The sequence below is a fragment of the Elgaria multicarinata genome, chromosome 4 (assembly GCF_023053635.1).
Source record: "Elgaria multicarinata webbii isolate HBS135686 ecotype San Diego chromosome 4, rElgMul1.1.pri, whole genome shotgun sequence".
Classification (NCBI taxonomy): Eukaryota; Metazoa; Chordata; class Lepidosauria; order Squamata; family Anguidae; genus Elgaria; species Elgaria multicarinata.
In genome coordinates, this window is record NC_086174.1 from 3891729 (window position 1) to 3905516 (window position 13788).

Here is a 13788-nt window from a genome sequence, read left to right on the forward strand (position 1 = left end):
GGGGCTTTTAGCTGGAATGGAGAAATGATCAGCGTGTACACTTTGCCTGAAAGCTTCAAGGCTGATGTTTTAGGTTAACTTCACTCTGGTTTAACGAAAATTATTATTGTGGTGTTTTTTTTAAAAAGCTTCGTCTGCTGACAGTATGTGCATTAGGGCTCGACTCTGCCTTGATAGTAATGACCCTGGGCAATGAGGCAGCGGTGGTAAATAAAGGCGGAGGGTGTGGGGGGAGGCGGAGGGGGAGGGGGAGAGCGCGAGAGAGCAGAAAATGAATGCTTTACCTTCGGAGAGTGAAATCTCAAAAGCCAGGAGCGGAAAAGTGGTTGACGCACAAGGAGGACAAACGGGGGAGGAAAATCAATGGCAGGGATGCTAGCGCTAAGCAATTGGAATAGATTGGAAATGGAGACTTGGGCGCGTGACGCACGGATGTGGGCTGAAGGAATGTTCACTGGGGCAGCCGGCAGCCCCTCCCCCCCCAGGAGTGGACACTTTGCAGCCCTCAAAGCGGCATCCAAGGGGGACGTCTGTTTAGCTTGAAAGGCGGTGAGCCAGCAGCAGCAAGCTGTATTACTTAGCAAATGGGCCTTCTGGTTTCAGACCGGACTGTGTTCCTTTCACAAGCAGTCCCCCAGCCCTTTCATCCCTGGCCTGGGGACATCACAGGCTGTTTCCTACGGCCATTGTGCGGGCAGCAAAGTTGACTCTTGAGCTCAGTGGGGGGAACCTTAGTTCGGGGGTAGTGGTGGAAATATCCCCCCCCTTTCTTTTTATGAAGAGAGACTGAAAGAACTGGGCATGTTTAGCCTGGAGAAGAGAAGATGGAGGGGAGACGTGATAGCACTCTTCAAATACTTAAAAGGTTGTCACACAGAGGAGGGACAGGATCTCTTCTCGATCCTCCCAGAGTGCAGGACACGGAATAATGGGCTCAAGTTACAGGAAGCCAGATTCCAGCTGGACATCAGGAAAAACTTCCTGACTGTTAGAGCAGTACGACAATGAAATCAGTTCCCTAGGGAGGTTGTGGGCTCTCCCACACTCGAGGCCTTCAAGAGGCAGCTGGACAACCCTCTGTCAGGGATGCTTTAGGGTGGATTCCTGCATTGAGCAGGGGGTTGGACTTGATGGCCTTGTAGGTCCCTTGCAACTCTGCTATTTTATGATTCTATGATTCTTAGGCTGTCTCTCAAAAGGGATGTTTTCTATGACGTTCAGGGAAGAAATCCATGACTTTTCGTAACAAGGGAACTTTCTGTTTTTTAAGATGAGGTCGTAGAGGGTTTGATCTAATTTGTTTAATTAAACAAATCTGGGGAAATTGAGCCTCGGAATGGCTTAGTGGGGATGATGGGATATCATGACATGAAGTTGTTTTTGAGGCGTTCTCGGAGGTGGAGGGGGTGAGGATGGCTGCTTGAAGTATATTGTATTTTATACTATGGTTTTATGCTGTTGTTTTATACTTTGAATGGTTTTAATTTTTGTGAACCACCCAGAGAGCTCCGGCTATTGGGCGGTATAGAAATGTAATTAATTAATTAATTAATAAAGTGGCCGTGGACTCCCCCTTCCCTCGTTTAAGAGAAATGGATAAAACTCTCTGCCCACCTCATCCTAAATCACGGTAAGCTCCCCGCTGTGAAAATGCACCAATTTCTGACATACGCCCCAAGAGATTGCTTTTGCCCCACCCTGAAACAGACCCCTCCCCCCCAAAAAAAAACTTAGGGAAAATAATTGATCCCTGTTCCGATTTTAGCAAGCTGAGCCAGTCGTGGGAGTGCTCCAGTTGCAACTTCTTCAGAAAGTGTGTTTAACCCGAATGTGCCATCTGGTGAGACTGGTTCAGTTTAAATAAATAACCAAACAAATAATCAATCTGAGCAGCTTTCTGCCCTGTTTTGTAAATTCGGTGAGTGCTGCAGGTAGAAATCTGCCTTACTGTTGTCACGATTTCTAGCCCTTGGTGTTCAGCAGAGGGTTTGAACGAGGCACAGGCTACGTCCTCGGGAGGTAAGGACAGTCAGTGCTTAATTTAGGGCCCTCCCAGGTAGAAGACAGTTGTCCCTGGCAAAAACTCCATCTCTCTGGTCTCAGGCTACAAAATCAAGTGAGGATCCTTTAACAGTCCCATCAGCTCCTTCAGGAGAGGCAGAACTGGCTGCAATACAGGTCTTTTGAGCCTACATCAGGCTTTAGTTCCCTGCTGAGACAACATCCTCCTATTGGCCTAGTAGGAGAGAGTTCCAAACAGCAGGACCCACTTGGAGCTGTCCAAGGTCCTGCTTTCTTCCTGCCTTGATCTTGCTACCAGCTTTCCCTGCGAGCCTCGATGGACCACAGAATAGGGTGGCAGTATTGGGACAGGAGGAGAATGGCGCTGTGTTATCTGGAACTTGCCCAACAAAGCTGGAACTTGCAATGGGAGGAGCAAAGCAGCAGCAGCATACAGTTCTCTTTAACGCCCTCCCATTCCCCAAATGGCAACTGCAGCACCCATGGTTGCTTGCAAAGACTGATGTCCAGGTCGTAGGACGGGAAGACAAAAACCGTCAATCGCAAACTGCAGCCTTCACGCAGAGGAGGGCCAGGATCTCTTCTCCATCCTCCCAGAGTGCAGGACACAGAATAACGGGCTCAAGTTACAGGAAGCCAGATTCCGGCTGGACATCACGAAAAACTTCCTGACTGTTAGAGCAGTACAACAATGGAACCAGTTACCTAGGGAGGTGGTGGGCTCTCCCACACGAGAGGCCTTCAAGAGGCAGCTGGACAACCCTCTGTCAGGTATTCTTTAAGGTGGATTCCTGCACTGAGCAGTGGGTTGGACTCCATGGCCTTACAGGTCCTTTCCAACTCTACTATTCTATGATTCTATGATTCTCTTTGCTGCTAATATAAAGTAAAAGAGAGAGTGTGCTGTGCACCACCATGCTCAGAATGTCTACTAGCTCTGCTCCTTTTCAGCCCATGAATGTGTAGTTCTGCATTCAGCAATGTGCAGTTCCAATGGGTGGGGGGGGGAACACCTTCCTGTCTGCTGATGCCCCTCTCAGTTATGTCTCATCCCTTTAAGACATGATCGATGTAAAGGTGGGGGGGGGGAACTTATAGGAGGTTTGTAGAACAAGAGCGAAATCATATCCTATCAGCCGTTGCAAACATGGTTATTCTAACCACCTTGACTTTTAAAAGGCTTTCTTATCTAGTAAAACAGTAGCAGGAGTTATTGATTTGGCTATCGTGGGTATGCTTAAGAAGAAAAGTGGGTTTTTTTCTCCGGCACCTTTTGGATATAATGCCTTTTGTTTTCAAGTTGGATTGTCGCAGGCCTCACCTCTAGATAAAATGACAAAAGACCCTGGTGGCACCTTAAAGACTTAACCATTTATTATGGTCTTAAGTCTTTGTGGACACAGAGTGTGATTAAAAAAGAATCCCAATCCAAGCTTCAGGAGATGGAACTGAACCTTTTGATAAATTGCAGTTCAGCTGTTTTGCACTCCAATCTGTCACTGAAGTTCTTTTGCTCCTGTGCAGCCACTGTTAAGGTCACTGACAGAGCATCCTTTGGGGAATGAAATGTTCCTCCACTAGTTTATGAATGTCGCCATTTCTGATGGCAGTTTTGTGTCCATTTATCCTTTTCTGTAGAGACGGCGTTGTTTGCCTTCCCTGTTCAGTTACCCTCCAGCTGCATTGTACAACTCTCATAATTTCCACCCAGCATGGGCAGTGACTGCAGTAGGGCAGAATCAGGCCCTTTCTCTCTAGTGTGGGGGACTGGGTTTCGGAACCAGAATGGAACTCAGAAGCTGAAGGGGAAGGAGCAGAGGTCATAGAATCATAGAATAGTAGAGTTGGACGGGGCCTACAAGACCATTGAGTCCAACCCCCTGCTCAATGCACCAGTCTAGACAGGAAGTAGGGGAAGAGATTCTCCAAGACTCTCCAGGAGTCAAGGAGGAATCTTCCCAGGAGCTTATCGGATGGGAGGCCCAGACTCGGAGATTACCCTCCTTCCTGGGAACTCAGTCTCTGTTGGAGAGGGAGTGAACATGGGAGTGGACAGGACCCAGGGTCCGGGACAGGTTCAAGCAGGTGAAGTTCAGAAGAGCTGGGAGGTGCTCCCCCAAGTTGGCTGCTCGGTGGAGGCTTCATCTTGAGGACGCTCCCTGAAGGAGGGATTCAGAAAACGGCCTGATGGGCACAGCGGGAAACTGTCCAGTCCCTTGACAGGCCTTGCTTTGTTAGCCTCATTAAGCTTAGATGATAGCTCCTAGCATTCACACTGCCTTCAGGTGCAAAGGAGCGGCTATTTACTGAATAAAGCTTTGTGGCTTGCACGGCAGACGGCTTTATAGCCTCACATCTTGGCGAGAGGCCTTGGAATCACGGCGCTGGCAAATGATGGCATACATCATGTTGGAAGAAGCGCAGCGGAATGAACTCCCGGTGTTCCGGCGGGCACAGTCAGCCCTGTAATAGTGTTGCCAGTGTAGATACGCGGTTTGATGCAGGGCGTGGTGCTTGTGTGTGTTATATGGCCTGTTCTTGCTAGTGAGTTGCTGTTTTAGGTTGGAGAACTGTCTGTGAGCAAATACTTGCTTCCTGCCCAAGACCTGTAAGAGCAGCCTTCCTCAACCTGGGGCGCTCCAGATGTGTTGGACTACAACTCCCAGAATGCCCCAGCCAGCTGGCTGGGGCATTCTGGGAGATGCAGTCCAACACATCTGGAGCGCCCCAGGTTGAGGAAGGCTGTGTAAGAAGGAAGGGTCATTGCCCAGGTTGGGCTGTGCATGACTGAAGATATATTTGAGGTTTGGGGTTTTTTTTAGATAGGAACTGGAGGTGACCACAAATGGTGTTCTGTCTTTGCCTCTTCTGGGTCTGTCGTCCAGTAAATTGTTTCTTGGTACCAGTTTGGTCTCGTTGATTTCTTGTTTCCACTTTATCGGGTAGGTAAATTGAGAAATGTAAAACCTGATGATTCTGAATAGCTGTAGTTGTCTTGTAGGACTTGGCCGTAGACAATGGATTTTGTGGTGCCTTCTGGAAAGGAAGCTGGACAGATGCAAGTATGTGTCGTGGTCAGTAGGTCAACCGCTATACGGTGGTGCTTAAATATGAGAAAGTGCTTGACGTCAGCCATGAAGATGTTGGCATGCTATGGGGCCGTGCCATTGATCGGACGTTGTAAGTCCTCCCCAAAGGGGAAGTAACTGTAGATAAGTACAGAGTGGCAGAGTCTGGTGGCTAGATCTGCCATGGCGTCTTCAGCGATGATATTCCTGATGGCTTGCTGTCAACATCCATGGTAACGGAAAGATGTTTTCTGTGTTCAGAGGAGGGCAACCAGGATGATCAGGGGGTCTGGAAACAAAGCCCTATGAAGAGAGACTGAAAGAACTGGGCATGTTGAGCCTGGAGAAGAGAAGATGGAGGGGAGACATGAGAACACTCTTCAAATACTTAAAAGGTTGTCACACAGAGGAGGGCCAGGATCTCTTCTCAATCCTCCCAGAGTGCAGGATACGGAATAACGGGCTCAAGTTAATGGAAGCCAGATTCCAGCTGGACATCAGGAAAAAATTCCTGACTGTTAGAGCAGTACGACATTGGAATCAGTCACCTAGGGAGGTTGTGGGCTCTCCCACACTAGAGGGCTTCAAGAGGCAGCTGGACAACCATCTGTCAGGGATGCTTTAGGGTGGATTCCTGCATTGAGCAGGGGATTGGACTCGATGGCCTTGTAGGCCCCTTCCAACTCTGCTATTCTGTGATTCTATGATTATATGACATGGAATAACGGGCCCAAGCTACAAGAAGCCAGACTCCAGCTGGACATCAGGAAAATCTTCCTGACTGTTAGAGCAGTACGACAATGGAATTAGTTCCCTAGGGAGGTTGTGGGCTCTCCCACACTAGAGGCCTTCAAGAGGCAGCTGGACAACCCTCTGTCAGGGATGCTTCAGGGTGGATTCCTGCATTGAGCAGGGGGTTGGACTCGATGGCCTTGTAGGCCCCTTCCAACTCTGCTATTCTATGATTCTATGGGAGATTGTCAGTGGATTGCCACCCTGAGATCCTTGTGACATATGGCGGGATACAAATGTCTTAATAAATAAATAAATATTAGGAAGTCAGTGGCATCCCGTTCGCATCTTGGATACTGGGGGCATAGGGCCAGAGAAGGGAGCCCATATAGCTGCATGCATCTCATGAAGGGGAATGAAGTCCACGAAAGCCAGTGCCATAATACATTTGCTACTCTTCCAGATACGACAAAGTTCTCTTTTGTTTTCCCTGTAACAGACCTAACATGTCACAAACACACACCCCACTAATTGCCACGTTTCTAGCCAGCTTCCCCTTGTCAGAAAAGATCGAACATTTGACTACTTTTTATACATTTCTACTCTTCCTTTTTCTTCTCCTTTCTCAAGCCCTTTTCTATTTTCATCTCTCGCCTGCCGCCGCCCCAGCCCCGAGTCCTCCACCTCCAAGGGAGAAAAAGTTTCTGCCAGCTAATCCCTAAATTACGGGCTCCCTGTGTTTTTAAAATGTGTCTGCCTTCTGTCCTCTTCTCTAGGGTTTTGGAATGCTGCTCATGGAAGAGGCGGAGCGAATAGCCAAACAAGAGCACGGCTCCTGGAAGATTGCTGTGATTTCAGGTAACACTGGCAGATTTCCTCTCCTGATAGGCAGGTCTGCATGGGGGCCACGCTTTGTGGACTTGGCAGGGGTGGGGAGGGGGGGAGCTGGACAACCATCCGTCAGGGATGCTTTAGGGTGGATTCCTGCATCGAGCAGGGGATTGGACTTGATGGCCTTGTAGGCCCCTTCCAACTCTGTGATTCAATGATTCTATGATAAGATGTAATTGGATAAATGTCAAGATAAAGTCATACGGTCGAGAATGTCTCGGCCAGGCTGTTGATTCCCTTTTTACAGCAACTTCACTAAGCTTTGGAAAAAAGCAGAGGGAAATGGGGTTTTTCGGGGGGGTAGAGGGTCCCAGGCCTTCACATCTCTATGCTTCCTTAGCACATATCCCAGATAGCTGACCTATGGAATTCCCACCCCACCGCAGCGTTTCAGGAGCTCCCAAACCAGCTGTGTTAAGCCTGCTAGGTTATGAATGGTTTAGTTCAGCCTTCGCCAACGTGCGCCCTCCAGATGTGTTGAGTTGCAGCCTGGCACATCTGGAGGAAGGCTGGTTTAGACTGCCTTTGCTTTGCATTCTCCAAAGTCTTTCAGATCTGCATGAAAGGAAGTAACTCAGCAGGGCACGGAGCTGGATGTAGGCGCCACGGAGGGGGCCACTGTTTCCTCTTCCCCTGCCGGCGTCGGCAATAGCAGTTGTTCGCAGGAGAGTTGGTAGATTGGGCAAAAGGCGAGATACAAATAAATATAGTAATATTATTATTATTATTATTATTATTATTATTATTATTATTATAATAATAGCTTGATTTTCGGACCCAGCTTTGCACTCCGCAAGGCGTTGCAACCGACCTGCCCGATCGGCGTAGCGGCGTGATCTCCCGGGGGTGGGGGGGGAGTTGCACTCACGCTTTGCCTCCTCAGGCGTAAATGCATCCTCTGGACTTGCCGTGGCTCTCGTGCTGGAAGAAATACCCAGGGTGGATCTAGACCCCTCCAGGAACAAAAGACTTCCTGGCAAAGGCCTGAAGAAAAGCATCGCCCGGAGTCTTTTCCGTTACCCTGCTCTCGCGTGCCCCCGGGGGGAAGGGGGCGTGAAAATAGGGAAGGACGTGCTTGATGTCCGCCATTGGGCAACCCGTCCTTCCGGCCTTGAAGGGGCCGGAAGGAGCTGAAGCCTCGTTTGTTTATTTATTTATTTATTTATTTAAGCATTTTTATGCCGCCATTCAGCCAAATAAGGCTCTCACGGCGGCTCACAAAAGTATTTCTTGACAGTCCCTGCCCACTGGCCCAGTGAAAAGACATCCCAGGTGAAAAGACCACTGCCTGTGTCTTCTAAAAGAGAATATCCCATACTTACTTTATTTATTTATTTATTTATTACATTTTTATACCGCCCAATAGCCGAAGCTCTCTGGGCGGTTCACAAAAATTAAAACCATAAGAAAACAACCCAACAGGTTAAAAGCACAAATACAAAATACAGTATGGAAAGCACAACCAGGATAAAAACCACGCAGCAAAATTGATATAAAATTAAGATACAGAGTTAAAACAGTAAAATTTAAATTTAGGTTAAAATGAAGTGTTAAAATACTGAGAGAATAAAAAGGTCTTCAGCTGGCGACGAAAGGAGTACAGTGTAGGCGCCAGGCGGACCTCTCTGGGGAGCTCATTCCACAACCGGGGTGCCATAGCAGAGAAAGCCCTCCTCCTAGTAGCCACCTGCCTCACTTCCTTTGGCAGGGGCTCACGGAGAAGGGCCCCTGTAGGTGATCTTAAGGTCCGGGCAGGTACATATGGGAGGAGGCGTTCCTTCAAATAACCTGGCCCCAAACCGTTTAGGGCTTTAAATGTCAATACCAGCACTTTGAATAGCAGAACAAAACAAAATAGCAGAACAAAACAGGGGAGGGGCAGATTGCCCTCCACGAGACACACCCACCCCATGGCCAGATGATGTCAGTGGGCAGGGCCCCAGCCACGGACGTCATCACCGGACCATTTTGCCTTTCTCCATGCTGAAAGTAGCAGAGAGTTCCGTGCTTCTCTCCACATGGCGAACAGGACTGGACCAGCGCTGGGAGGGGCAACCCCTTCTCCAAGCACCACGCAAAGCCCCCACCCCACCTTCTGCATAATCACTGTCCTCTCCAAACTGAGATCGGAGATAACACCGGGTGTTCCTCCAGGGGGCATTTCTCCAAGCTCCACCTCCCTGAGGGATCCAGAGCGCCTACGTGGGCCGGATGTGAATCCTCGGCAGGCCAGATTACATCTGTGGGCCGAAGGTTTTGCTCCCCTGCTTTAAGAGCCCTTATTTTGAGTGCGATGGGATGTGAACAGCCAACCAGTGTTTTCACGTGCCAGCTAGTTCACGTGGTGCAGTGCATGGTTTGCAGGATTTTTTTCAAAAAAATGGGAGGACGTCCAGCAATGGGGAGGAGGGAGTTCATAACCTTCAACAGCACGACTCTTTCTGCCCCTCTGCTGTTGTTCGTGACGACCTTGTGCTTACATTACGAGATGATTTATTTATTTATTTATTACATTTATATACCGCCCCATAGCCGAAGCTCTCTGGGCGGTTTACAAAAGTTAAAAACAGTAAACATTTAAAAAGTATACAGAACTTAAAACCATCAGAAACGTAAGAACAACAATATAAAAACAACAACATCCATTTAAAAAGAACAGTTCTGGGGTCCGTTAAAAGACAAACTTAGCGTTGTTAAATGCCATTAAATGCCTGGGAGAAGAGAAAAGCCTTGACCTGGCGCCGAAAAGATACCAATGTTGGCGCCAGGCGAGCCTCATCGGGGAGATCATTCCACAGTCGGGGAGCAACCACTGAGAAGGCCCTCTCCCTTGTTGCCATCCTCCGAGCTTCCCTTGGAGTAGGCACTCGGAGGAGGACCTTAGATGTTGAGCGCAGTGTACAGTTAGGTTCATGTTGGGAGAGGCGTTCCATCAGGTATTGCGGCCCCAAGCCATGTAGGGCTTTATGGGTGAAAACCTATAGGTTATATATAGGTTATAAGAGCACTGCTATTTTCTGTCACTTCAGGGCGGCCCCAATGCTCTTCTGCCAAGGGTGAAGAATAAATATACCAGATGGAGCTTTTCTGAAGTTCCCCCAAAAGGCAAAGTGCCTCCTTCCTCCTTTTTTTCTTTGATCTGCTTGCAAAGCACTCCGTGAGTCGAGGGACCAGCCGTTCCCTCCCACTTCACCTCTCTTCCCATGGGGTTTTATTAGGGACGAGAATAATCTGCTTGTGAAAAGGCACGCTGTGACTGCAAGTAGAGAGGAGCTGTTAGCAAAAGGCCTCATTTTCATGCCAATTCCAGTTTTGAGGACTGGATCTAAATGAACTGGAAGGAACGGGGGTCGGTGTTCTCTCCGCTACAGATTAACAGCAAAAGGGCTCGTTCTAATGTCAAGGTTGCCAATTTGAGCAGGTATCTCGAAGCGCATGCACATTTCCGGCAGCGCCATTCCCCTTGGGACGGAGATACTGATGCAGGTGATTAGGGCTGTGCGGAGCTTTTGTGGCGTGTTTCTAACGCGCGCACGGAATGAGCATGAAACCCTTTCCGGATTACGCTCGTTTCTTCTCCGAAGCCTTCAGAATTCCAAACTTGGCTCTGAAGAGAGGCCGTTGAAGCGCCTTCAAAGAACAAGTGCTTTTCTGGCTGTTCCCTGGGAAATGCAATCTCAGGCGCTCCATTTCCTCTGCGGCGTTTTATCATCAATAAAAATGCAGCCAGGGTTGAGTGCTGCATTAGGACAGATTAACCCTGCTTAAGAAAGAAAGGGAAAACTTCAAGGAGGAAAGGTGTGTCTTTTCTTCTTCTTCTTCTTCCTCCAAAAACCCATCTGAGCATTCGCAACAGAGCAGCAAAATTATCGCTGTCTCCCGAACTGCTGATGTACCAACAGGAGTCCTAATCTTGACTCCCAAGTAGACTCCCAGCAAAATCCACCTAGATAGTGGTGTAGCAATAATCTCTCCTACAAAGAATTGCCATTGCCTTGAGATTGAGATAGGTATGCCAACTCTTTCATTTACTAGAAAGATAGATATAATCTGCAGCAACTGGAGGGATTCCCATTTGGATTTTCGACAGCGGCTGCTAAAATCTCTTGCGTTGTTTTGCCCAGGGTCTTGGCTTCAGTTGTGTTCTCCATCTTCGTCTTTATTATTTACATATAGGCATCGTTTTAAAATACAGCTTAAAATAACTTTTAAGATCCAATTTGGCTGACCCCTTAAAAAAAATACATCAATCATAATAGCGCTTCCCAACTCTTTCTTCGCGGAAATCCGGAGGAGTTCAGATGATTCCCGTGAAGAAGCGATTCGGGTTTTAGCCTATCGGTAATATCAGGGCCGGTGCCAGACTATTTTGCGCCCTAGACAGGTGAGCTGCTTTCACCCCCCCACCCCACCCCAGCGTACCTGGGTGCGGGGCGCAATAATAGTAGTAATAATAATAATAATAATAATAATAATAATAATAATTATTATTTTATTTCTTACCCGCCTCTCCCTTTGGATCGAGGCAGGGAACAACATTAGAACAGGAATCAATACATCTTAAAAATTCTTGATTTTAAATTGATCTGGATAGGCCTGCCGGAAAAGGCTAGTCTTTAAAGCTGCCTTAAAATCACACAGAGAGTTAATTTTACAAACCTCCTCCGGCAGGCCGTTCCACAAACTGGGGGCAACAGAAGAAAAGGTCCTCTGGGAAACTGATGTCAGCCTAGTTTTAGCTGACTGAAGTAAGTTCACCCCAGAGGACCTGAGTGTGCGGGGCGGACTATATGGGAGAAGGCGATCCCGCAGGTAACCTGGACCCAAACCATTTAGGGCTGTAAAAGTACACTTTGTACTTTGCCCGGAAACTAATTGGCAGCCAGTGGAGTGATTTTAATGTTGGGGTAATATGCTCACCCCTAGATGTACTGGTGACCAACCTGGCTACCGTATCTCGCCCGCCCAGCTGAAGCGAAGCCAGGACACTGGGGTGGGGGTGGGTGGCTTCGGAACAGCGCACCCGTCCGGAAGCTGCTCTGGGAGAGCAACTTCCGGGCGCGCCGTTCCAAAGCCGCCCGCCCGTCCCCCCCACCCCAGCATTCTGGCTTCGCTTCGGCTGAGTGGGCGCCCAACCGAAGCGAAACCAGGACGCTGGGGTGGGTGGGGTGGGCGTGGCTTCACCTCGGCTGGGTGAATGCCCAGCCAAAGCAAAGCAAGGATGCTGGGGTGGGCGGGCGGCTTTCGAACGGCATGCCCGGAAGCCGCCCTCTCAGAGCCGCTGCGGGAGAGCAGCTTCTGGGTGCAGCGTTCGGTAGCCCCCCTTTCCTTGGCGCTCTAGGCGGCCACCTGAGTGGCCTCTATGGTAACGCCGGCTCTGGGTAATATATTTACTATCAGCTGCATGTCCTCCAGCTCGACTTGTCTTTTAAATATCCCAATAATATTGATTCCGGGTCCTAAGTAAGCTGATTTTTTTTAAAAAAAAAGTATATCTGGAAAGTCTCTCTCCTCTTTGTCTCTATGGAACTCCTTCTCACCTGTTTTCCCACTGCCTTCAGAGAAGGCAGCTCCATGAGCCAGGAGCTCCAGTAAGCACACCTGACGCTTCTCCCCAGGAATCCCTTTGTTATCTCCGACCCGTGATCAGAGATTACAAGGAGATTCCCCTGTGCACCACTTCCCCTCCTTTGGTGGCGATAACAAGGGGCTTCCTCTACCCGCCCAAGGCCCTGACAGCCTCCAGGCTGGTGCGACGGAGGTGGGGGAGGCTTGAGGAGGTGAGAAACAGATCCACAGAGGGATTAGGATAAGTCCCATGGGCTGGAGGTTGTGGACCCGTGCTTTACAGGCAAGATCCATTCTCTTTGCAGTGCTAGCGTTAATAATAATTGGGCAGGAAACCCAGGTTACACCAAAAGGCACCTTGGGTAGTCATGTGGACAGACACCCATGTTTTATTTATATCCTGCAGGGAACGCTGATCCAATTTGCAGATGACACAAAATTGGGTGGGATGGCTAATACCCTGGAAGACAGAAACAAACTTCAGAGGGATCTTGATAGGCTGGAGTGCTGGGCTGAAAACAACAGGATGAAATTTAATAGGGATAACGGCCAAGTTCTACATCTAGGAAATAGAAACCAAAGGCACAGTTACAAGATGGGGGATACTTGGCTCAGCAATACTACAAACGAGAAGGATCTTGGAATTGTTGTAGATCGCAAGCTGAATATGAGCCAACAGTGCGATACGGCTGCAAGAAAGGCAAATGCTACTTTGGGCTGCATTAATAGAAGTATAGCTTCCAAACCACGTGAGGTACTGGTTCCTCTCTATTCGGCCCTGGTTAGGCCTCATCTAGAGTATTGCGTCCAGTTCTGGGCTCCACAATTCAAGAAGGACGCAGACAAGCTGGAGCGTGTTCAGAGGAGGGCAACCAGGATGATCAGGGGTCTGGAAACAAAGCCCTATGAAGAGAGACTGAATGAACTGGGCATGTTGAGCCTGGAGAAGAGAAGATTGAGGGGAGACAGGGTAGCACTCTTCAAATACTTAAAAGGATGTCACACAGAGGAGGGCCAGGATCTCTTTTCGATCCTCCCAGAGTGCAGGACACGGAATAACGGGCTCAAGTTAAAGGAAGCCAGATTCCAGCTGGACATCAGGAAAAACTTCCTGACTGTTAGAGCAGTACGACAATGGAAGCCATGACCTAGGGAGGTTGTGGGCTCTCCCACACTAGAGGCCTTCAAGAGGCAGCTGGACAACCATCTGTCAGGGATGCTTTAGGGTGGATTCCTGCATTGTGCAGAGGGTTGGACTCGATGGCCTTGTAGGCCCCTTCCAGCTCTGCTATTCTATGATTCTATGATTCTTTCATAGCAGAACTCAAAACTGTGTGTGGGATTTTCCAAGTGGCCTCCCGTCCAATCACTGTCCTGACCCAGACCGACTTGGCTTCAGCAAGGTTGCTGCAGCAATTCTTTTCAAGCCACGTTCGGGACAATCTTCCCCAAACTGGTTTCCTCCTGATGTACTAGACTGCAAGGATGGGGGAGAAATTCATTTGCG

At 48.8% G+C, this 13788-nt stretch overlaps 1 protein-coding gene across 1 annotated transcript in view; it reads left to right on the forward strand.

Annotated features, from left to right (window-relative positions):
• The window catches only part of ELP3 (elongator acetyltransferase complex subunit 3), a 121429-nt gene that overhangs the window by 88845 nt on the left and 18796 nt on the right, over positions 1 to 13788 (forward strand). Inside the window, exon 14 of the mRNA XM_063123742.1 lies at positions 6599 to 6680. Within this exon, the coding sequence (XP_062979812.1) occupies positions 6599 to 6680 (82 nt within the window). The remainder of the gene's footprint in view (positions 1 to 6598; positions 6681 to 13788) is intronic.